Source organism: Danaus plexippus, chromosome 6 (assembly GCF_018135715.1).
Source record: "Danaus plexippus chromosome 6, MEX_DaPlex, whole genome shotgun sequence".
Classification (NCBI taxonomy): domain Eukaryota; kingdom Metazoa; phylum Arthropoda; class Insecta; order Lepidoptera; family Nymphalidae; genus Danaus; species Danaus plexippus.
In genome coordinates, this window is record NC_083540.1 from 2,622,732 (window position 1) to 2,649,150 (window position 26,419).

Here is a 26,419-nt window from a genome sequence, read left to right on the forward strand (position 1 = left end):
CACAACGATAGTGATTTACAATTAAGTTAAAAGAAAGATGTAAAATATAATTAACCGCAATCGAGTTTTATTGTCGACTTCCAGACTTCCATTAATTAAACATATCTGTGTGAGGATATTAGCGTTTTTGGAATATGTGTATAGATCCTGCAATACATAAGTTCTTCACTAGTTGATTTTATACTTAAGGATAAGTTGACAAACTACCGATTATAGACGACACTACTCTCTATGATCTCCCTCATTTTATGGAAATGTCTTAAACCGGTTAAAACTGCTAGTTAAACTGTAACCCCAACTTTTATTCGCGTCTTTTTTTACACCGATTATAAAATTGGATTCAGAGAAAAAGAAATAATATGAAAAATAAGCGTCAGCGCCACTTGTTTGTACCACGTCACTTATACATAACACTAGAATCTCACGATATATTATAGTGTAATACTGTAATCTCACGATAACTACATTCTTCTTCTTCCTGGCAATTTATCCCAGCATTAGCCAGGGTCTGCCTTCCTGCTCAAACCCCTCCACTTTGCACGGTCTTTGGCATCCTGGGTGGTAAGTCTATTGGCTCTCATATCCTGCTTCACGGTGTCCAGCCATCGCTTTCTTGGGCGTCCTGGGGGTCTTGCTCCAGGGACCGACATATCAATGTACGATAACTACATTACTGGAAAGTTTCGTACAAATTATATACAAGAGTGTTTGCATAAAAGTGAAACAAACAACCAAAGTAAGATTGATAGACACCAAGTTCATTTTTCCCCTTTCCCCCTTACAAAAGCTGCTCACTGCTCAATTTCGTTTAACCTTTGACTATTCCAGTATAATCATTTCATAAATAAACCGATACAAGTACATAAAAGTTGTTATCTTAATTTATTTATTCCTTAGATGTCTCTTTAAACGACTGAACGTATTTGACTAAAATTTCATTTTATTTTGGTTTGTATATTTACAGTTATTGTCGTGTTTTATAGATGATTTAATGGATTGTTGTAGTTTTTTGTAATGTTAGATTATTTGTTCACATTTTTTTCAAACGACTTCCAATAAGGAGGAGGTCCTCAATTTGTATGTACATTTTTTTATTTTTATAGCCTAGTGAATACAAATAGAATTTTACAATGCAAAAGAATAAAAGATTTACCGTTACCACTTTTGTCTTAAATATTTTATGTCTTTTAATGTTGAATTTCGTATTTCAAGTTAAAATGTACAGAGTGAAGCCATAATTTTATAATATTGAAAAGGATTTTGCAACGTAAATTTTATTAAAATTTTTCCCGTGTTGGAGCAACAAAAATTGTTTCACTATTATCATAATACTAACTAAAGCATAGAGTCTCATAGTATTTTATTTATAATCTATGAGCTCACAGCTTATACATGTTGTAAAAAAGTAACGCCTTCTCATATCTTTCAATTTTGGTTTTGCTACTTGTCACATATTATTTACATGATAGAAAATATGAGAAAAGATATGTAAAAAAAATTAAAAAGCGTGTTATGGGTTACTAAATCAAACCGACTAAGAGTTAAATGTCGAATAAAATGGACGAAAAAGAAGAATTACACCTAACCTCGCAAGAATTACAAGTTTTGTCAGAGCTTGACAGGTTATAGTTATTTGTTATTATTTTTATATAATTGGAAAGATATATTATAAGCTATTTAACAACATGTACATAATCATTGCATATTAAAAAAGTTAGTACTGTCAGCGAAGTTAACTATTTAACAAATAACAGCACTTTGCTGATACAGTATACTTTATTAGTTTTAAAACAAGATCTATCTTGTTTTAAAACAAGATCTTCTCTAGAACACTTTGTTGGTTTCAAATTATATAATTTAGATGGTTTTATATTGTTTTTGTTTTGCTTTCCAATAAGAGGAAAGAGTATTGTGAAAGTTTCATTAAATTAAAATGTTTTCTAAATTATTCTAGTTTGTGTCTAGAAACTATTCATGTGTATGTTTAGTTCTTATGTTTTTTTTTCATAGAAAATTTAAATAAACATTTGTACATTCCAGTCGTCAGTTTGGGTTTCTAAAGTTGAGAGGTAGTGAACATGGACGGACACGGGCACTTGTGCTTAAAGCTGTCAAGTACTTGGAGGGAATGTTGGTGCAAGTTAAGGTAGCCATATATACAATTCAGAGATATGAAATGAGGTTATAATTATAAACTTAATTTTCAATTATTATTAAAGAATAAAATGTTTAAATTAAAAAAAAATATTTTGAGTAATTTGTATAAATATTTTTAAACTTGGAAAGTACTTAATATAATTTAACTTTCCAAAATAATTTAAATTTCTAGGAAGAGGAAAGAGCATGTTCCCCCGGAGCCCGGAGAGACATTTGTATTGATCCAAAAACATATTGCAAGTTAGGCCACTTCCATCTGTTACTTGAAGACTATGCTAAAGGTAAAAACAAAGAAGATGTGAAAATATTTTTAGTAAATGTCTAAAATTATATATATGTTATGATCAATATACTAAAATATTATAAATTTATATACTGTTTCCTTACCATGTTAGAGTAATTTAGATATTATATTTATTTATTTTATAATAATTGGAAAAGATTTAAATTCACATAAACAATTTGCAGTCTACTTCAAAAACACATTGCATTTAAAAGTCTCTCTCTCTTGTTTCGAGACATTAATGACACTGTTCCATCATTGGGGAAACTTAATATACTCGGCCCCTATTATTATCATTATTGCAATATAACAAAATTTTAAAATGATTTTTTTTTCTACTCGTCTTTAAACATGTTAGAGCATTTGGGTCATGTTTAGTTGAATGAGTGTTGTAAAAGTTTAAAACATTCCTACCCATATAAACTACATATGTATATATAGTTTCCTAAGTTGATATGTTTTATACAAACTTTGTGAGCGAAGTTAAAAAATAATAGATATAAATATTTAAATTTTTTCCAGTTACTTCTTGCCTTTTCAAGTGATTGCTTAAAGTGATCATTTAATTTAAATGAAACTAATAGTTTTCGGATATACTACACATGCTTTAGTTTTGTAAAAAACTACATACTCCCGAAGTTTGGGTTACTTTACAGCAATAGTGATCACAAGCTGATGAGATGTGAATGTCACATGTATTAGTTTCATTTAAATGAATAAAACTTGCGAAAGTCTTACACCTCATTAAGTGATCATTTAATTTAATAAGTTCTTAAACTTAATAATTAGTGTAATATAATTAAGGTAATTTTATATATTCTGTTGGATTAATGAAAGCCATGTATGTAGGAGTTTTTGCCATTATATCAAGTATAGGACTTGACAATTTTTTTGTAAAGTGGTGTAAATTAGAATCTTTGTTAGTCAAACAGAATATTTATTATCATATAAAAATACATTTAGGTGTCGTTACATACTTTTACTTTATCAACACTGATTTTGCAACATTGTCAATGTTACTGCTTTTTGTTTGACCAAATATGAATGTTTGTATTCTACAAATATCTCAATAATTATAGTAACATGTCCTAGAGGAACATTCAAACTTAAAAATATATATGTATTATGCACTTTTTAAATCTTAGTTTACCTAAACTCATCATTGTTCCCATAAGTTTTTTAAAAATTCATTATTTTAGTTTCATAGAGCTTTCTTCAATAAACCCTGTATTACAAAAATAATTATACTATTTTAAAAAGTTAGCGAAATTTGAAAGACAAATAGAAAAGAATCTTTGGCATTATTTATACTACACTCATAAAACTAATTTGTATCACAGTCTATGCATCAATCTTTCAACATTACAATATTTAATGGCATATTTTCTTACAAAATAGATAAAAAACTTAATTTTTGTTGCAGCAATGTCAGCATATCAGAAGTTCTATGCATTAGAACAGGACAACTGGAAGGATCCCCTGTTCCTGTATGGCTTGGGCCTCTGCTATTATCATTATAATGCATTTGATTGGTGAGTATCATAGAAAAATATTACTACACAAAAAAAATATCTGGCGTCAGAACTACCACTTCAAACTTTAAACTTTAAGGGCCAGTAGCTTTTAAAAGTTGTTTTAAAAATATTACTAAAAAGTTTTTATGATTAAATACCTATTAAAAATTATCAAACTCAATAATAATATCTTGTGATAGTTGACACATTGCATCTATGAAATTGGTTTCAATATACAATTAAAATACATGTTTTTTTGATATTTATATCAAGGAATTGTTCTGTTGGTTTTGTTGTTTCTTAAAATAGCCAAACTGAATGTTTATGTTATGTTTTAGTTCATGAGGTTAGGATTTATTTAAAATTAAAGACATGAAAAATTCATCTTCTACTCTATTTTGATTTTTGTCGCTCAATAGAAATTCATTAAGTGTAAAAATATACTTGATATTGTAATTTTTGGTAATTATTTTAAAGTAACTTAATACATATAAACTAATAAATAAATTTTAATAATTGGTTCATTATCTGAATGTCTTATGTATTATTATTTTGTAGCAATCTCTCTAAGGTCCTTGTAACTATATATTTGTATAACACAATCTTGATCTCCCAGTAGTCTTGGGAGGAAAACTTCTCAGCATTCCTACTCTCGCAAAACGTATTGATCTGCCGTTTGTGGTAATTTTGTTTTGCGCTCTAGCTACCGAAAGACTATCGTGGTGACGCGAGTATTGACCACTATCCAGGAGTACTTTATATCCTACTAGCAAATGCTTAGCAGTTCCGACTGCCTTCCCGCAGATATAGCAAGTTTTTCGGTACCTTTGCCCCATCTTCCTAAATTAATCTGATCTGGGAGAGTTATTTGGAATGGATTGAGATAAAGTTTTAGCAATGCTGGCGACCAATCATGAATTAAGGCGCGCCCTTTTAGTGGCAATCGCGGGCAAAAATTTCCTATATCTAACCACTCATTCCGTGGATCAAATTGAATGGATTTTATATATAGCGTTTTCGTCTTTCCGAATAAAAGGCTTTGATATATCCGTATCTTTGGTCTACTCACTTGATCCTAACCCTACTCTGTTACTATAGTATAATAATAATGTTAATTGTAATGATTACATTAAAAAGAAAAACGATTAGGTGTGCTACTTGTTTCGTTACCTTAAAGTTTTCTGTGCAACAGAAAACACAGTATTTATAAATTTATTTACTCTAATTAGGTTTTACCTTTTGGAATAATCCGATATCAAATGCGTCAAAGTGAGGTAATTGAAATAGGGAAAATTAATATGATCATTTATTCTTACGTAATATTTGTTAAATATTTAAGGTTTTTCCTTCGTAATGAAATATATTACGTAACGGAAGTTCGAAACACCGACGTTACAATTATGTTTTTATGACTTTATAAATTTATATTATAATATACAACTACAAAAGTGGAATTCCTGTTTATATTTTTTATGTTTAAACTTATAAAACGTATGTCTGACTTAATTATTATAGATTATTTATATCCATTGAAATAAATGAAATTGGTTTGTCCGTTTTAATTTCAAAACAACAGCCTTTCACTAAAGCCTCTACAAATGTAAAATAACTTATTATTATTATTATTAACAATATTGGTATTTTAAATTTTTTTGTCTGTCTGTCTATTTCTTCCGGCTAACCTTTGGAACAGGTGGACAGATTTTAACGGTTTCAGTAGCAGGTAGATAACGTCCTAAAGAGTAACTTAGGCTACCTTTTAAACGACTTCAAAAAGAAGAAGTTCTTACTTTTAACTAATGTTTGTTACGCTATTACTCCTGCAATTAAAGTCTGATTTTTAAATTGATAATCAATTCGAACGGGTTGTGTCTCAGGCAGTTTTAGTGTCACCAAGTCAGGATCTGACGAAGGGATCCCTTTCAGAAACCTCATAAAGAAGACGACGCGTAACTCAAATGTGGTTTATTACGGGCAAAGCCGCATTCTATTTATAATATATTATTAAGGGGATGTAGATACATATTAAAGTTTAATCAGCAGTTAACTCGCAGCCAGTCAGGTCATAACATAAAGAAGTACTTATTTTACCACATCATCGAGAATTCAAGCAGAACTTTATTATTAATATAAATTAAATCTTAACGATCAATGAACGAAGTTTCATAACTTTCACATTTTAATCAAAGCAGTTTCTTAACAATTAATAAATACATATTTTAGACAAATTTGTTCAGGTACCTGGCCCATAAATTTTAGAAACAGCCCAAGGCTTATTTCGAAAGCAAAGCCTTTGTATCTAACTGCTTGATCTTGAAACTGGGAATTGTCCTTATTATTAAATTATAACTTGAAATGGTATGGTTTATCATAGATTTTACAGATTATAAATAATTTACTTACGTCCAAGATTGTTGTGACATTTAAGCTTTTTTTTATATGGCAATTTAAGGTTTTCGTTTTTAGTGATTTTTTCCTTTTCCTTAAAAGAAATACGGTTTTTATTAAAATAATGTTTATTCATCATCGAACCACGAGAGAAATAGTTGGATTTTTCTATTAATAGTTTCTAAGCTTGCCTTAATCTCGATACCAAAAAATCGTAGAAAACGTATTTTAATAAAAATATTTTAAATTTTCTCTTATTACTTTAAATCTTCATACATCATTATTACAGCTATGAAAGGTTCCTATAATAACAGTGCCACGTTATGTGTTCATCTGACAGAAAAAAATTTAATCATAAAAAAATCCTATAAAATCACCAGAATTTCGAAACGACCAGAAACAGTAGAGAAATGTAACATAACTATATACAAAACACGGCTATAAATCTTGTAACGCGCTCTACTCAATTTCACCAATTAGAGTCTTAATATTTCACGCAATACGTTCAAACTGCCAGTCATACAGTATGTCAAATGAAGTTAGCTCTAACTTATGACAACCAATGTTATAATTGATCATATTGTGAGTTTTTTTTTTCTACACACACAAAATTCTCACAAAAAAGAATTTACTATAATTCACGTTATAGTGTTAATTAAAATTATGGCACGTTAGACGTCATTGAACATTTTTTTTAAATTTAAATATAAATTGTAAGTAGAAGCTCAAATCGGATTTAATCGGATAATTTGCGTTGGAATTATTTCTATACAATTAAACCTCAAAAGCTGGCTGCCAATAAGTGCATTTAAATCATATGACTGTAAGGTTAAGCCACTAAAATTAACAAGTCAATTCCAAAAATAACTCTCTCACATAATTTATTAGGACATACGTTCAGTAATTGTTTAGTGACTAGCTAGCAAATATGCATTCTTAAAATTTGAAGTAAATTGTTTTCTATAACAAAAATCAGTAGGATACTTGCCCAAACTGTATTTTATCAATTAAATTTATTATTGACACTATAACACTAATTATTACGTTTTGACCAATTCCAAAATATCAAGCTTAATTTTTTGATAGCCTTTTTGGTTTATATATATAAATTGCTAATTAATTAACATAAAAATTTTCGAAACTGCTATCTGCGAAATTATAATTTTCCAACTGGTTTTATTTATTAATATTCACAATTAAACAAGCATTGGTATAAAATCCGGCCTGAAAGAGAATAAATAATATGACGTTTCCGCTGTATATTTTTATTGGCAGCTTCAAGAACACATTTGGAAATAAAAAAAATGTCCTTTTGAAAGATGTCGCGTAGATATTCAGTGCGATAGTATAATCTGTTTTGTGTTTGATTCACCGGACGTTAGTTGGAGCGCGGGGCGCGGGAACATTAGGGCTGTGCGGGGTGCAGGGCACGGAGGGCGGGGAGGGAGCCCTGCTGTAGGGCGCGGCGGGGTCCGCGGGGGGCGGGGGAGGGGTGCACGCTGCAGCGCGAGGTCGTCGCTCGCTCGCACGGCGTTCTGCCAGTCGGGAGCGGGATGCGGTGACGTAAACTGCATCGGCTCGGGCCGCGAACGTAGTGTAGGACGGGACGTCGTCGTCGTTATCGATGTTTTTAATTTATCGAGTGCCTCTATTAAACGTTCCTGTGTGACTGTGCTAGTGCTGATATTTTTCTCTCCACGACCTACCCGCTCTTCACTACGTGAGCCGCTGCGGCCTCATCAATTTAGCTCCGGATCCGAGGATCCCCGAAATGGTGAGTACGGTCGAAGCTCCCGGCCGTGGTTTGTTTACGTCGGCCCTAGTGCCCTCTCACTCTCATAACCTGCCGCCCGTATCCCATGTCGCCTTTGCACGCGACTTTTTCTGTTTTTGTTTTGTTACCGAAATGTAGATATCTACGTCGACGGCCGCCGTGCTGGTCGCATCCGCCGTGAAGTCGTTTTTTGTGTGCATGGTTGGTGCTGTTTTTTTTGTAGTATTTTCGCAGGTAGTCGAGTGATTCTTCTCATTATATAGAAGCGAGATGCAAAAATTACCACGAGATGTCGGGATGGAGGGTGTGGGGGGTGAAATGTTAGGAGGGCGAGTGGTGCGTGCGACCGCCGATAGTAAATAATGAACCAGCCGTCGCATAATATGTAGGTCGGTGGAGTGTGGACGAAGCTCGCGGGAGTGCACGCGATGCCGGCAGTCGGCTGTACCGCAACAAACATTGTGTAGGGCTAATGCATCCGCTTCGTGCTTCATTGCTAGCCAACACACGTAGACCTCGGCGAGCATGTAATATGTGAACGGTACCCTTCCCATACATATTATACGTACTCATATTATCTATAACACAGTAAATGATGCTAAAATGTAGATTTAATTTGTAGCATATGATAACTATCCACCAAATTGAACATAGAACAATAGCCTCAGCACGTCACAGGAGTTACGTATTGTGATTTGTGACTTGTGAGTCATGACAGCATAATGTGTAGTTTCGCGCATTTTTGTCCACGCGTCATTGGCTTAACCGGTAGTACTACGATGTGCTTGGAAATTCAATGAGCATGTCGTATTGAAATGTAATTACTTGTTTGAATCTCTGGAAAAACCTACTGGACATGACGTTACGAGAATCGCTAACAATTTTTGGGTTTTTAAATGATTACAACTGTACAAAAAAAACTAATGGCAATAAAACCTAAAACTTAACTATTTTCTTACAAATTACGATTCCATTTTTAAAATTGTCAGTGTTATAAATTTGTGTAAGATTATCTCAAACTTGACCCATTGCGCGTGTAAAACAGCTATTATGTAATAAATATTTTTAATTTCATAACTTTTCATACATAAAAACACTAGTCCGCTGCATTGAGATATTCGTCTTTATCTACCAACCGGTTTCTTGTTCTCCGTGTACTTTAAAAGTAACGGTAACCAAGTTTTCCCATCGACCGAGCTTAGACTAAACCGACAACAATTTCTTCCGACATTTTAACAAACATTTCAAAGACGCAATATTTTGTCTTGAATCTTGAATTCGGGACGAACAAGATTTTTCGACTATTTGTCATTCATTAATTCATAGCGACGCAGGTTTATCATATTCCGATGAATCGTATTCACTAGAATAACGTTTTTTATCCGTTTCATATCCGATTTATTATTCAAGGTATGTCCAACCGATTCTTCTGGTAATTTAGTCGGTTCCAATATCTTATTATTACGTAATGCTTCTGTTGGTTGGGTCTTGAGGTGAAAACCGAATAGTGTGTTAGCATTATTAATGTTTTATCGAACAGCTTGCGGTGGCACGTGCTGAGCAGGTGTATGCCGGCTGTGGTCTCACCTGTCCCATCATCAGCTGCTTCACTCCTTAGACAATACTGCTGGATTTACATGCACTTTCATCTAAAAACTTCCATTAATTAAAAATCAGCTGCTTCTAATGTTCGGCACAGGATTCCTGTATAACTAGAGTAATTTCGATACAATTCCATAATATTACTAGTATTAAATACATACATTAAGTATGTTATATATGTATTCATATATAATATGTCTATGTTCAATAAAAGCGATTTGTTGAATATAATTCTGTCCTGAAAATTCAATAGACGTGTGTATTGTGTACTTATATATTTATCAACACAGTTTAGTTTATCGCTCATAGCAACACTGGTTTCGCACACATACGAAATGATAACTTTACACATTGTCCTAGTAGTAAAGATAGTATTATGTGCGTATTATGTGTTACATAAGCGTGGTACATGATGTAAAGGTGTAATATACAATCCATTGTCTCGTAATATAAAACAATACGATACCTCGCTGTAGAAGGAGGTTCCTCTATTTAAATCTTACGACCATTTTTATGACGACCGGTTATAAACGCCCCTCGACGCGTGCTGTTAACATTTTATGTGGGTGTGCAATTAACTTGCAGATGCAGTGGCACTGACCTTGCGCCTTTTGACATTCGACCGTTTCAAACCTCGTTTACTTCATGCCGTGCAATGAATTAACTATTCTTTCTCGTTTTATCAATTCAACTTAACAGTCGTTGCACTTTTAATGTAATCTCGACGTTATCTTATTTTCTAATCTCAATTCTGTGATGTGTTTCAAGTTTTTTCGTATCGTCATTTTATGTAGTTGGATAAGTTATTTGAAACAAAGCGAGTTACTTACAACAATGTGTAAGATTGTAGTAATGGATCGGTGACCGCATAGTAACAGAGTAGCGGATCAAACCGGAAATTTAGAAATAGATACATTTTACCTCATTTCGGCATTAAGGCGTAGAGTAACATTCAAGTTTTAGTTTTGTTTCATGTTTTAAACAATATAATATCGTAATAGAGACACGATACTTAATCTATACATGTTGGTTATGATAAAACAATATTTGGGTGTATACCCAGCCCCCTTCTCCTCTCCCCCCCCCCTATATCATCGTGTTTCTCGTCACGTACGCACGGGCCCTTTACATACAGGGCCAGTAAGGGGCAGCGCGCGCAACCACCTCTATCGAATTGTCGAATGAGGGAGTCGTTATTAGCCCCTGCGTCCTCTCCCCAAAGCATCTTCGCCCTTCATCCCGCTTTAAGCTGCCGTCTGTGTTCGTCTGCGTCGCTACCCCATACCCCTCTGTAGTAACTCTATGTTAATAGTTTAACATTTTTAACAATGTCTATATGTGGTTCCGTACAATCGTAACTGCCAGCGGTCGACGACACTAACGGCTAACTATTTATACCTGCGTCGAAGTGCACCGGAACTCGCTCGCTGCAGTTGTTGCAAGCATCTTCTCCTGTCAATGACCTCCTTAAATTCTTGTTTCCTGAGTCAATTATTATTCTAACGATTTTAAAATTTCTTCGTCTTATTTAAATACTTTTAAATAAATCATAGACTATTCTCATTCGATATTTAAGTCTTAGGACAAGTCACGGTTTATGAAAGGTACGTGTTGTAATAAAGTGCCCTTCGACATTGTTTAGGTTGCGTCAATCCGCCTACATGTGGCAGGGCAACCTACGTTATACACAACAACATGAATTGTGTCAAGCAACTTGCCCTAGTTTTTAACAGCTCTTCGTATACGCGCTGGAAGACTAGCACTCGGTCAACAAAATGGAACCATAAAAAGGAATTAATGCCATGGTTGTTTTCAAACTACTGAAAATAAAAGTACGACATTGTTTTGTTCTATTAATTTCTTTTTATAATGTTAATGAATAATTATCATACCGTTAACATCAGGATGTTCAACCGGACGGGATCGATACTCGTGTTGCATAATGATAGCAGTACTCGATAGTCCACTCAAAAGTTGATGTGATCCGCGAGCGATGTCCGCCGAGGAATTTCCGCGAAAAAACGTCCGCGTCACAGGGCTGCGTCACACACACGTCACAAGGCCACGCCGCCGATGGCGGTGATAGAACAACTCCGAGTATACACATTTAATCTTCGTATACATACTAATTATTATTGTGACTGATGACAATAATAATATTATATCTAATTTTCACTTATGATCGTGACATTATATTACAGACGAAAACATTCGAGACTCTTAGTTACTGGCTTGTTTATGTTTCTGCATTTTAATTCTTATCTCATAGTAAAACAGTTATAATAAAAGACAACTTACACGTTGGACTTTTAATGGCTACGTGTAGTCGGTATATAAAAGCTGCAAACAATCTTTTTATTGGATGAGTTAGTTTAAAAAAAGGCTGAACATTTCTAATATTGCGTCAGTGTTGTAATAACATTATGACTTTTATTATGTTCGTCTGGTTTGTTTTAGATAGCAGCACTTTATTGCTGCAGAGAATTTTTCTTTGAACTTACGTATAGGTATGTGTCATCAGAGCATTTTATCAGGTGTTCTTATTTTCCGTATACGTAATTATCTGTCATAAGTTACATAGAAAATGTGATTCACTGAATGGAATCTGACGTACTCGATTAGACCAAGAATGTGTAACGTAACCACGGACCTAGAGTTTCTCACGGAATGGTCCGTAATAAGTCTGTAGTCATGTACAATAAACATTAGAAAGCGGCCGGTGACCGCAAAAAGGTAGCTATGAAAGGGCCCTACTCTGAGTCAACTGGTTGCGATACTGTTACATCATAGTTCAACGATAACCTCCTCATCCCACGGTTTCATGAATCTCTCGAAGCTAGTTATGCATATGAATATCAGAGATGACTATAGACGCTTAGTTTCGTGCACGTATGTGCCACTGCCCTTGCTATTGTCTGACATAAAATCTATGACGTCGACGGCTTTAAAATTTCTCACAAAGGGTTCAACCCTTCCGAATTGCCATGTTAGGGATGGGGCAGAGCTTTTAATTCAGCTGAATGTAAATAAGTATTGGACTTGTTAGGACACTTGTGTGCTATGAATTCTTAGGGTACTTCTCAAGGGCACTCCGTCGTCGGTAATGTAATAATAGCACGGAATGTTCAGCTTTTTTGTATTAGGGGAACTTCATTTTTGCGTAACCTATGCGTGTCTCAGTATACAGTATTCACATTGAAGCAACATTTTGGTTTACATAAACATTAATCTTGTAATCCTTCCCCTTGACATGTTTATTTAAAATGTATTTAATAACAATCTCAATAAACAGCTGATTTTTGTTATTATACTTCTCAAGTGAAACAATGCACATAAATAAATAGGTGTTCCCACGAGCTGGGAAACCTGTTCGGATATGGCTCGTGTACTTTTAATGTAATGAAGACTTGTATGAAACTGTTAATATATATGCAGTATGCATCTCGAATGGTATCCGGACGTATTGAATGCAGCTACTGCGATGAGCTCAAAGCGATTTGCTTCCTCATTACTCGGCCTTGCTATATCCATGTGTTGTGAACGCATTGCTTGTTTTATTGTTACTCGTATACAAAGGTAACTGTGTATGTGTGCGTGATTGCATTGCACTATCGTTCTGTCCATTAGTTTCTATGCTGATTTTATATATTTTCTATGTATCCGTTAAATGTCGAACTACATTTTTCTATGCATTAATATTAACTAGTTTTATCATAATGAGCGTGAAATTAATTTTAAATTATATATATTTTTTTATATTATTATGCTTATACGGTATACGGTTAGTTATAACTGTAGTACCGTAACAACAGTCTGCTGTGCTCGGTTACTAAAGTGGAATAACCGGTTCAAATCTAACATTTCCTTACTATGTTACTTGTTTGTCATTGAAATAAATAGTAAATATAAGACGATATTGCATCCATACTTTTATATATGAAAAAAATTACAGTAATTAATTTGTCGCATTATTATTATTATTAATAATTTTATTGTTATCATTGTTTTCTATTAAACGTGATGCAATTAATATAACATTATCGTTATGAGAGTTCGTATGATAATTAGAAACTGTACTATTTGAAAGGGAACCGTGTATTGTTCTATGTTAAGATGCAGGTCATGGTGAATGGGAATACATGCAGCATAATAACCCTGACGTTACGAATAGCTGGATGATGATAGTTGTAAAGCTGGCAATGTTTGTATTATAATGTTTGAATTTGTTGGTTTATCGTATCGAATGTAAGTGGGTCAAATGGTATGACGGCAGCGATAAACGAGCCCTCGCACGTTCACAATAATTTGTGCAAGCGTCGGTTTACATACAAAAATGCTATGAAATATTCTGTTATAACTGTTTCATAGTAGATTAGGTATACGACTTTAATAGTATACTTGGTGTTTGATGAATAATATTTTTTATTTTGGATGTAGTCGCGATAGTTATTGCTCATTAAATGGTGGTAGACATAAATCACTGTAAGTAGTTAGTATATAGAACCTTACGTATGATTTCCGGTGTATGTTTGTTGTGCTAAGTATATAAATGCAGTTGCATTCTGTTGCCGTGGCACCAAGGCCGTGATGCAATCCACTCAGGTGGATTGTATCTTATGATTGCATCACGTGCGTCCCGAGTATAGGCATCTAATCAATGACGATATTGAACTCTGAAAACCACATTAGTATTGTATATATACTTCACCATGTTCGAGATTAAATAATTCACCTTGAAATATTCATTGTGTAGGATATGATTATACAAGTCCTATCAATTCGTATGCGGATTTGATGAAAGTCATTTTGCTAATTTAATATATCTCATATTATTTTTATTTCCCCGCGTGTTTCCTATCACGTGTCATGTCATACCTCGATCGCACCTAGCGACCGTCTGTACACTTCGGTTATGTAAAGTGAATGCGATGCTATGACGAACCACGATTAATGTCTATAAATAGCGGGCGATCCGTCCTTGAGCCGCCGCGAGTGCTAAGAACTGGGTCAGCCCGAACTGCCTCATGGCGTTTCCTCTTCCCCCCCCCTCCCCGCCCCCCTCGCCTCAGCCATCTTCCACACCTATTACCCACAATAGAAACTGTATCGCCGCATGCCATACTTCCTCGTAGATTTTCCGACTTTCTATTTACATATATTGTCAACAGTTGCATTCATTTTTGGTACTTCTAATATTAAATCACTATAGACAGCTGTTCCTTGAATCCGGTTATTTTTTTTATGTATATTTCTATAGACTTATTGTATGGCAAGTTGAATTGTTTGTTACACGTGTATTGTAAGTGGGGCTGTATACATAATTTTGTTACCTGAGAGTATTGTTAATTTGTGTTGTCGGAGAAGGCAGGTAGCCGGATTATAATCGTTCCTGGCTCGTTCTGAATATTCTTTCAATTATCCTCGCATCCGCAGCTCATGGTTGGTGAATTCTCATTTTGCAAATTTATAATGTATGAATTCATCTGTAGTAATGTTTAGTTTAGAAAAATCAGTACTAAGCACTGTCTTGATGTTTGAATACATATTATTATTTTATACTCATATCTATTTGAAGTTTAAAATTAAAATCAAACCCACAATACTTAACACAAACATAAGATTTTATATAGATTAAAAATTTCCAAATATATTATACTAATGCCTTCTACATAACATAACACAGCTATTATTACAATATTAGGAATCTGACCTTTACTTAACTTTCCAACCTCTCTCAGTCACAGCGGTTCAAAGTTATATTAAACCTATAAGGTATTGATTACATTTTATTTACATGCAACACTTTTATTCTATATTCGTTTAAACTAAATCGTCCTAAACTCATTGTTTTAATTTATAATTTTGCATATTTTATACGTTTTTAAACTTAACTTCTTGAATAATAAAAAAACTTCATAAAAATAAACATACATTTAAATTGCATGTATTATCTTTTAAAATTATTATCGTTGGACGTAAACACCGAGGACTGTGTCTTATACAGTAGAAAATGATATTTTGTACAATAAATACTTAAAGGTCTTCAATTTTATTTTCCTTTTCATAAACAACAAACTGTTCATAACTCTCAATGAAACTTGAAGTAACATTTCTCATCTAGTAACAATTACATAATTTCAAACGTAAAGTTTCCGATCAAGAGATAGGTTTTTTTTCTTAACTTTCAATTTAAAGAATTTTATACGGATTCTTTTATTTGGTAACAGGAAATGGGTACTCTTAAATGTTGCGTGACATTCCATAATGATAGCTGACTCGGTAGAACGATGAATGCAAATTGTTATACGTAAGTATAATGTATGTCACCTTTGCGGGCGCCGTAACGGGTGAAAGCTCTTAGGACTTCGTCATTTCATATGTGTGTGTAAACAGAATTTAATTTTAGGCTTCGGGGTAAACACCGGACGCCACCTGTCTCGCTCCTTTGTTTCGTCTTCGCAAATGTCATCGGAGGTCATCTAAATAAAGGCATTATATGCGTCTGATTCGGGTTGGGATCGCTGTCTAGACGTTGGGTTGCATCGTCCGATCGATTGCACGAACGTACCTCAGACGGTCGTCGACCCCGCGGGCGCATCGGTGACGTTACGCTCTGGTGATGCGCTCCTCAATAACCCCACGGATGGACAAGTCGATTCTCACTCGTACCACTCGAGTTGCGTTCGGTCGCTCTTCACGAAGGAACTGACGATATTATTACCGAAAACAGCGATGTAAAAAAGTAGAATAATGTTACATCCAATAATAGACGGTGTAATATTCGTCGAATCCAATAGCCGTAATATAATCGGGCCTGAAGTTTAACGAAACGGGGACCGGTTTAGATTTCGATTCGGCTTTGTTGAATATTTAAAAAAAGTTTTGAGTTTGTTAAACACATTTCTAAGGCAGCAATACAAAAAAAGGTCTTTTGAGAAATCCTAATGCGGCGAATGTTTTATTGCGGTCTTTGCACTCTTAGGTAGTTTTTAAGATCAATGCTTTATCTCTGACTCCCTAATGCGTCTACTGACCTTCGGGGACGGTCAAAGAAGAATGCGACATTGCCCTCGTCATAATATTTGAAAACATTTATTGCCGTTCATTGTTTGAATTTTTATTACGCTTAAAGATATTCTGAGGTCTATGGACTTAACGATGTTTTTTTTCTGTCACATTTTATTGTTTTTTATTTGTCAAACGAAAGAATCAATAAATATAACAATAGCTCGTATTATGTTAAAAACATGTTAGTATTATAAATTATGTAAACATGAATACAAGTAGCGGATACGTGTGACCGTATCGAATGACATTGGGTGGTGGTAATTTTTCCACATTAGGGCGACGAAGGCGCTGCAGATGGCGTTGTACGTGTCCCCCGGATTCACCCGGGCCGCGGACGCTCACCTCAGGCTGGCGCTCATGTTCAAGGCCCGCCGGCACTGGGCCGCCGCTGCCGTCCACTTCCGAAGGGCGAAGCTCGCGCCGCATCAGGACGCGACCTTCACACGCCTCGAGCTCAGCTTCCACGCTGCGCATCTCCTAGAAGCGAGAGGACTCAGGAAGGCAGCCAGAGATGCCTACGAGCGATTACTGAAGGAGCCGCAGCTGTCATCGTCCTTGAAAGCTGATGTCTGTCGCCAGTTAGGTAAGATTATTAAACGCTCTTAAGTAAAAAAAACACGAATACATTTCATATTTATATGTTAAAAAATAAGACACAGTTATTACGAAGACCATGCTATGAAGCAAAATAGATTCTTATCTGTACGAGTTGTTGGAAGCAATTCCGACTACATATGTTTCTTAACTATTACCCACATTTTCGTTTCCTTTTACCAAATAGGGATGTTTACTCGGATGGTCTAATGATTCAACATAAAGCTCGGTATGAACTGAACTGGTTCTACCAGTTTGAGAATGCATAACATGAAAGTGTAGTACAAATGGAAAATGAGTGAGTTTCATACTAGCTGTGGCATATTACAAAGAGTTTCGCAAACGACGATACTTTAAAATTACTAGTATGTGTACGTTTTTAAACTTCTTATTTTATTATTGTGAAATGTGTTCATGTTATCAAGAAACGTATTAGTAGTTTCTAAACTGAAAGGATGTGTCGACCTGTGTCATTTATTAAATGATGTCAAGATGAATGTGTCATACCGTGTGCGTCATGTTTCATTTTGTGACGTCACATCAATCGAATTATAATTAATTAGTGTTGCCAGTCACGTAATTTTTTTTTAAATAATATCTCAAAATTCTATGAAATTAGTTAAATTTTTTGAAGCTGAGTCTAATCTAAAAATTACTTCCTGCTGTATTAGATTAAACTCGCTCTTTGTATGTTATATTTGATCTTATTTAAAAATACAAAACTGAACAAAATCTATAGAAAATATTAAAAATATATTTAATAGTTCACACAATAATAAAATTGTATGATGTCACTATATTGAAAATAACACAAACATGCTATTAAACTTCATTTATTGCAAACATAAGTTTAAAACCAAAATCACAAGCAGTTTATAAGTCTTGAGATACTTCGTTAATCATGACCAATCATCGTACATATCTCAGGATGGTTGTATCATCGTTGCGTGTCTCTGGGCGAGACCGCAGCCCGAGCTCGCGCTGCGGTGTGGTGTCTCCAGCGTGCTGTGATGGCGGAGCCCGAGTCCGGTGCGGGGCTGTACCTGTTGGGGAGGTGCTTCGCCGCTCAGGGGAAAGTGCACGACGCGTTCGTCGCATATAGAAATTCAGTCGAGAAATCCGAAGGGAACGCTGATACATGGTGCTCTATAGGGTTAGTTTATCACAAACAGTCACTCTTTTGCGTTGATAATAAAATTAGTCTAACTGTATTTTAATCATTCATAAAACATTTTCTTTTAATTTCTCTAACCTTAACAGTAGTATTTCTTCTGTATTATATCTCATGCCATCGTTCAAAGTGAGCAATAATCCATCATCCGCAGAGTACTCTACCAGCAACAGAACCAGCCAATGGACGCGCTCCAAGCTTACATCTGCGCCGTTCAGTTGGATAAAGGTCACTCAGCGGCCTGGACGAACTTAGGCAGTCTATACGAGAGCTGTTCTATGGCGAGGGATGCGTTCGCCTGTTATAACAACGGTGGACCAGCTGCCACTATGGGAAACGCCCCACTGAGACAGAGACTCGCCTTCCTCAGAGCACACCTGGCACATGCACCAATGCCCTCAGTTACTGGCAAGTAAGTAATGTAATGATATAGTTAAATCACGTGGTTATGCTTGCAGTAAATTTTCTTTAACAAGATCCAAGACTTTCGCGAGTATTCATTTAAATGGAACTAATATTTTCGGTTTACTGCGTTGTTTATTGTTTTAAAAACTACATACTGCCGACGTTTCGGTTACTTTGCACCAACCGTGATCTCGGGCAGACGAGTTATTCTCACGTCGTCGGGTGTACGTAGTTTTAATGATAGAATAACGCGTAGTAATCCGAAAATATTATTTTCAATTGACATATTATTTAGTTCAAACGGAGTTAAATGCGATGTATACTTATATTTCTCTGTTGTCTATTATCAATGAAAACATTATTAATATCATCATCGTTATCACATATAATTATCATATAATATTTTTAATATCTATTATAAAATACTGTTAGTTAAACGTATTTTCTTTCTGATTGATTAATCGTATACGACTGCTTTTTAATTATTCTATCGTATTATGTAAGCTGCACAATTAGTCATAAGAACTGGTTAAGTACTTTTCACTAGTATAACAGACAGACATACATGCATTAATATTAAGCATATCCATGGCTTTATTATCAGTACAACCCTGACCGAGCGTTAGTTCCCTTTAAATGAAAATATTCTAAATACAAACCTAACTATTTTTAAAATTACAGTTCTATATGTAACGAAGTAAAAAGCACATCAAAATATATCGATAGAATTATATGGATTTATTAATAAGTTATTTACTATAAAATAAACGTTTTAATTTTGACCAACTTCTCAAATACACATTATTTCATAACAATTGAAAAGCTATTAAATAATTACACACATACAATCACGTGGCTATAATTCCTGAACTTAAAGGTTATTTCTGTTCGCTGATACAATAATTTTCCCAGATATTGTATCACTGTCCACATAAAAAGCCAAAATTACAATATAATTGCGATAGTGATTATCGCTGAATCGATTTTAATGGGATTTGGTTAATTGTATAAGCTTATGACCCAAAAACTATCCGGTATTTAATATAAATGTATGCAAATCAACCGATTCATTAAGTTTATTATCTCTAAGAGGAGTTTACTAAACGAATTACCCTTTGTGTAATTTTTGTATTGAAATTCTAAGGCCAATTAAAAAGTAAAAATTAAAGTTAACTCAAAATCATTACTGAAAATTTACATTTGTATGACGTATGTATTTTTTTTAAATATAAAAACATATAAATGAAAAAAATGTATGAAGACACGATAGCTCAGTTGAAAAAGTCAACAGAACGCATAATTTCACGTGTTCCAAGTTCGAATTCTCAATTCTTATAAATTTCTCATACTATATTTCTTTAAGTGATTATGTTTGAATATTAAACTCGTTAAATTATATAACGAGCGAATCGCTTTACCATTAAAATTTGATAAGACATACATAATAAATTATACACGAGTACAAAAATACGAAATCGGGTACGAAATAATGGCAACGTCGTTACTAATAGAGAGATCCTTAATAACAATTGGTCTAAATCCAACGTTATTGACAAACAAAGGAAGTTCCTTGATGAATATTAAAGAGAATGATTCCTAAGGAGCTATGACCCTTCCATATGTAATGCTACATTATTTAATTTAATTTCGTTCAAAACGAGTTTAATATTATGTAAATAGCGGTTTTTTTTAATTGCTCAATTCTCATGCAAATGATACAGACGATGGGAACTGTTTTATAAAAAAAAAAATAACCTAATAATTTACCGTTAGTTGACGTTAGTATGGCGTATACATTTAATAATTTAAAGATCTGTCCATCAACTTAAATAGAAAATTTCTTTGCTCGTGTTATATTCATTTTGATTAAATTTCCAGACGTCGTCCCTTGCCTTCGATTGAGGAGGCCTGGAATCTTCCTATATCAGCAGAGATGTCGTCGCGGGCTCCTAAGGCCGCGCCGCCTCCATATCCTGGAGCAGCTGGAGGCAGTTCGGGGGGAACAGCCGCGAGCGCTGGAGGAACGACGGGGAGTGCCGCTGGAGCCGCCAAGGAACCCGCCTCGCTCAGCCACCACCAGCTGCAAACGCTGCAGTACTTGCAGAGGAATTCTCATAACCTGTCACCTCAACAACAAGTACACAGTTTAATAAATTAAGCTACCAAAAATCAAGAATTGTTCTATTACTATATATATATAAGTCTTAGCAAATATTGTAATTATTTTTTTACTATATAAGTAAATTTCTATAGTTCCATAACACTGTATAAATCACTATTAACTCTACAATATATGTTCATATAAAAAACATCATAACATTATCGTGTTCCAGGCGCTGATGCAGCAGCTATTGTCTCAATACCGTTTGTCACAAGCGGCGAGAGCTCGCTCGGTTTGTATTAAACCCCCAAAACTTACGGCGGCAGGTTTAGGATAGTTATAATAAGATTAATATTAATATACGAGATAATCATAACGATGTAATGCAGGTTGCGAAGAGTGAGGGCAGTGCGGCCGGGGACAGCGCCGAGTCACTGGCAGAGGACCTGTTGAAGAAGTTCACAGACTCACAGCCTGATATCAAGAAGGAACCCGCAGTTAGTGAGTATATTCACTTAGTATTGGTTTCACAAATATCCTTCAGGCTTGTGAAGAATTTGCGTAACCGGCATTGGATAATTCCGCGTATCTCAATCAGAAGCAGATTGAAAGGAGAAAGTTTAAACTTAATGATTTTCTAAATTTATTGACTTCCAACGTCATTTTTTCACAATGGCGAAAAACTCCTACATAATGACGATTAATTCACATACGATTACTTAATCCGCGTTGACTTTGGAAATGGGTTCAGACAGAAATTCGTAAGGAGTAAAGTAATTAGTAAATAAACCTAACTGGTAGCGCCATCTATGGCGTGTGACACGTAAATACACGACATGGAGCACTCTTACCGTCTTCCTGAAGATATTACTCGGATTTTTAAATTAATCGTAGTCTATCGGTCATTCTGGTATTTGGGCTATATTATTGAACTGCTTAAACAAAATCAGTCCTAAGAATTGTCATAAGAATTTATTAGGATAAGAAATAAAATGAGAAAGTTTCTAGTAATAAAAAACCTGTCGTACCCTAGGACCATTCGGAAAAGTGGAAAATAGACTAAGTAAAAATAAATAGAAGGAACTCACCTTAAAGTAATGAAAGGGAAGAATGTGAGAAAGACGGCCTTTCTAACAAATGAGAGAAATATGAAAGAGAAACAGCGAAAATAGACTCCGATCATGTTGGAGGTGTCGGATAAAAAAAAAAACAAACAACCCGTCCAGTAGTTTTTACGCGGGAGAGCAACGAATGTCCATACATGTTCACAAAATTTTTGCATTTATAATATAAGCAGCTTAAAACTAAGTTTCCTTATCTAGTTGCGTCCCGAGACTTTTTTGCACAGCTCAATGGGTTATCCTCTAAACGTTCTATGTAACATACTTGTGACCCTGTAAATTATATCGCTTAATGAACGTTTTATTAAGGAAGGTTCAACCGTTACAAGACACGATAGCGATGTCGAACGAACAGTATGTGAACGGGCGAGGTTTTTTGCTGGGCCTAAAACGTTTATTATATATAATTCATCGCTTGTTTGTAATTAAAAGCATTTAATATGAAACGTCCAGTTTAGGAAACGGTTTTATTCACACGATATGATATCATTGACTGTTTCTGTGGCAATTTGTGTGGCGCGTCGCGGTAGGAACATTTTTTACCCGACTCCAAACAAAGAGGAAGTTCTTAATGCGATTTTTTTTAAATTCTGTAACATTGTTCTTTAATGTTCAAATATCCTATAAGCTATCAGCATCATTTCCTCGTTCTCTTCACTGCCTAAAGAGGCATTTTCAACTGGCGAATTACGATTTTGTTTTTATAAAGTCATTCTCTTATCAGAGATGATCTTACCTATAGAGAGAAATAAAATTGTTTTAAAATATAAAGTTGTTTAATTTTTGAGATAACAACGTGATCTTATCTTCGTAGAGGACAATTATAATCTATCCAACAATGTTTTTTTTTTTCTTATTAATTTACATCTACCGTCTTCAAGATTATATCGGAATTATATAATTATGTTAAGCGCTTTGCAAACACAATAATTACCCTTAAACAATTCTATATTACCTTAAAAATACTTCACTATAAAAACTTATTTCTATTTAAAAATTTCCTTAAAAAAAAATATAGCCTATACCGCATGTTATCATGTCACTGTCATGACACATTGACGAATTGATAATTTCAAACGTTGTTATAATTTAAAAGTATGTAGGAATTATTTTAAACTCTTATAACGTATCAGAGTGCTATTACTTTGCTTCCTATAATTTTGTATTTTTAATAAGTAGCATAGAATAGTATACAATATTTATTTTCTCATTATAAATGTGTAGTTATTAATTTGTTATGTTGTCATCAGGGAGTCCATTAAACTCTAGCAACGAAGCTATGCTCGGCGGCCGGCAGCCCGTGGTTAAACTGGAGCCGCTGAAGACGGACCCGCTCAAACCCGTCTCCTTCAACATCGGCATGAGCGCCAAGAACATACTGGACGCCTGCAAGTGAGTGACACAGAACACAGCTTGATTGTTTTAATAAGTATATGTAGTGACACTGAATGTATCTGCTGCAGAGAGAACGCCGGTCCTCCGTCTTCATGGTCCGTCCTGGGTCCAGGCGCCCCGCCCCCCGACCCCCCCGGCGTCCCACCCCCGCGCCTCACCGCGGACCAGCTCGCGCCCCCCGCGCCCTTCGTATATGTGGAGACCAAACGCGACGCCTTCTCCCCGCAGCTTCAAGATTTCTGCCTCAAACACCCGATCGCGGTGGTGCGTGGTCTCACCGCCGCTTTGAAACTAGATCTCGGCTTGTTCTCGACCAAGACTCTGGTAGAGGCGTGGCCGGACCACGCGGTCGAGGTCCGCACGCAGCTGATGCAGTCTGCGGACGAGAACTGGGACGCGAGCGGTCGGCGCCGCGTGTGGGCGTGTGCCTCGCACCGCTCACATACTACCGTGAGGAAATACGCGCAGTATCAGGCGGGGTCGTTCCAGGAGTCGCTGAGGGAAGAGCGTGAGCGTGGCGCAGCGCCAGCGCACGCACACTCGGCCGGCGCGCTCTCCGACTCGGACGGACGTGAGTCGGGCTCCGGTCCCGCTAAGCGACGTCGAGCCGCTCGTATGCTGCGCTTCGGAACCAACGTAGATCTATCAGACGAACGCAAGTGGCGCGCTCAGCTCACTGAGCTGCAGAAGTTACCGGCCTTCGCTCGCGTGGCATCCGCCGCTAACATGCTGTCTCACGTCGGACACGTCATCCTGGGCATGAACACGGTGCAGCTGTACATGAAGGTCCCCGGCAGCCGCACGCCCGGACATCAGGAGAATAACAACTTCTGCTCCATCAACATCAACATAGGTCCCGGCGACTGCGAGTGGTTCGGTGTGCCGGACTCGTACTGGGGCGGCGTCCGCGAGCTGTGCGACCGGCACGGACTGTCCTATCTTCACGGCTCGTGGTGGCCGGACCCCGAGGAGCTCCGCGCTCACGGCGTGCCCGTGTACCGATTTACACAGCGTCCCGGCGACCTCGTGTGGGTGAACGCGGGCTGCGTCCACTGGGTGCAGGCCACCGGCTGGTGTAACAACATCGCCTGGAACGTGGGGCCCCTCACCGCCAGACAGTACTCGCTCGCTCTCGAGCGCTACGAGTGGAACAAAGTCCAAAACTTCAAGTCGATAGTCCCCATGGTGCACCTCACGTGGAACCTGGCCCGGAACATCCGCGTGTCGGACCCGCGGCTCCACCGTGCCATGCGCACGTGTCTGCTGCAGACTCTCCGCGCGGCGGCCGGCACGCTGCAGACGGTGCGCGCGCGCGGAGTGCCGGTGAGGTTCCACGGCCGAGCCCGCGGCGAGGCGTCACACTACTGCGGCGCCTGTGAGCGGGAGGTGTGGCACGCGCTGCTGGTCCGCGAGCACGAGCGCCGCCACGTGGTCCACTGCCTGGCGTGTGCTCGCCGCGCCAGCGCTACGCTGCAGGGCTTCCTGTGTCTCGAGGAGCATCACATGGAGGAGCTGGCGCAGGTGTACGACGCCTTCACCTTACACCGGCCCACGCCCGCCGCGCCCGCGCCGCCGCCCGCACTCACGCCCGACTGAGCGCCTGTATCTTAATGGACGCGGCCGCGGTGATTTCGGGGGTTCGGTCCGAGGGACTTCGACGTACCTGTATTTATTTGTGTGAGAGTGTTCCGATTTTAGTTCGACCTCTTTTAGCTTTCTAATTTATTGATTTATATTTCGTTCGTTCGTGAGTCGTCGGTTCGTGAGTCGGTAGCGATTCGTCCTTCGTTCGTAAAGGTTAGACGCTAGCTAGTTCTGTATTATATTATATTGACATGATTCGACCAAATATGAAAAGAAACTTTTGTAAAAATCGCGATCTATTTTTAATACACACTCGTGGGTATAAAATTGTCGTAACGATATTTTGATGATAGCATAACTTTTGTAACTTGAAGATGTTTACAGTTTACAAGCTCCTCGATCACTTTTGTAATTGTGAGAGATAATGTTAAACTGTTCAGTCAATTTTCGGTAAGCAATAGCCGACTAGGAGAGTATGTCATAGTATTACGGCGCCGGCCACCACTAAGTAGTCGATAGGTTTACTCTAATTCATAAGGGGATGGTTCGGTTCGATAGATTATTGGATGGTCTCACTTGCTCAGGTGTTCACAACAAAATGTTATTTTTTTTTTGTATAGAAGTATATTTATTTATTTTTTTCTCATCCTGCGATTTTAGTTTCATGAATTCTAGTTTAATATTTAAATTTCATAGCGAATAGTAGTTCGTAGGAGAAAGGCACGGGTTGAGGCTCTGCGTTTTAGGAGGGTCTGCGAACAGTGCCGCTAGGTCCCAAAGAATGTTATACTCGTGTATCCAACTGCCGCTGAAATTTGGACGAATTTATTATTCGCGCCTGAACTTGACATTTCTGTCGCGTTTTAGATCATCTGACTACTTGTATTTATTTTAGTGAAACACGACTAAATGAAATTGTTTTTTTTTTAACTGAATGGGAATGTAGACATAATTATTGTTTGGATTTGTGTAAAATTAGGCAAAGGTTAGCTAGAGGTCGGCAGTAATTGGCGGAGAGCTCTCGACACTGACCTGTTGGTTATTTCTCTTGGAGTTTTATTGATGTTAGTGAGATTTCAATGTTGATTGTATTTTCGGTGTCGGGAGCATCAGGGAGGCGAGCGGAGCGTTGGTCTTGTATAGTGAATATTCATGTAATTATAAGTAATTCATAATGATAACATCACTGCCATTTACGACCTTACTGTTTATACTGTAATATTAAATTTTTATTAAACGTATCGAAAACTCGTCACCTTGTA

General features: G+C 36.5%; 1 protein-coding gene across 2 annotated transcripts; it reads left to right on the forward strand.

The window, feature by feature from the left end:
* Positions 1 to 1,413: 1,413 nt before the first annotated feature.
* On the forward strand, positions 1,414 to 26,408 carry LOC116777973 (lysine-specific demethylase 6A). Of its 2 annotated transcripts, XM_032671802.2 has the most exons (12): positions 1,414 to 1,622; positions 2,041 to 2,146; positions 2,330 to 2,438; positions 3,864 to 3,972; positions 17,062 to 17,369; positions 18,308 to 18,533; positions 18,706 to 18,963; positions 20,835 to 21,093; positions 21,290 to 21,349; positions 21,447 to 21,558; positions 23,429 to 23,570; positions 23,642 to 26,408. In XM_032671802.2, the coding sequence occupies exons 1-12, from the start codon at positions 1,546 to 1,548 to the stop codon at positions 25,167 to 25,169; spliced, it is 3,294 nt and encodes a 1,097-aa protein (XP_032527693.1). In that variant the 5' UTR covers positions 1,414 to 1,545; the 3' UTR covers positions 25,170 to 26,408. The 2 variants fall into 2 exon arrangements, with proteins under 2 accessions (XP_032527693.1, XP_032527703.1); XM_032671812.2 differs by lacking the exons at positions 1,414 to 1,622; positions 2,041 to 2,146; positions 2,330 to 2,438; positions 3,864 to 3,972 and adding an exon at positions 7,893 to 8,116.
* The last annotated feature ends 11 nt before the right edge of the window (positions 26,409 to 26,419 follow it).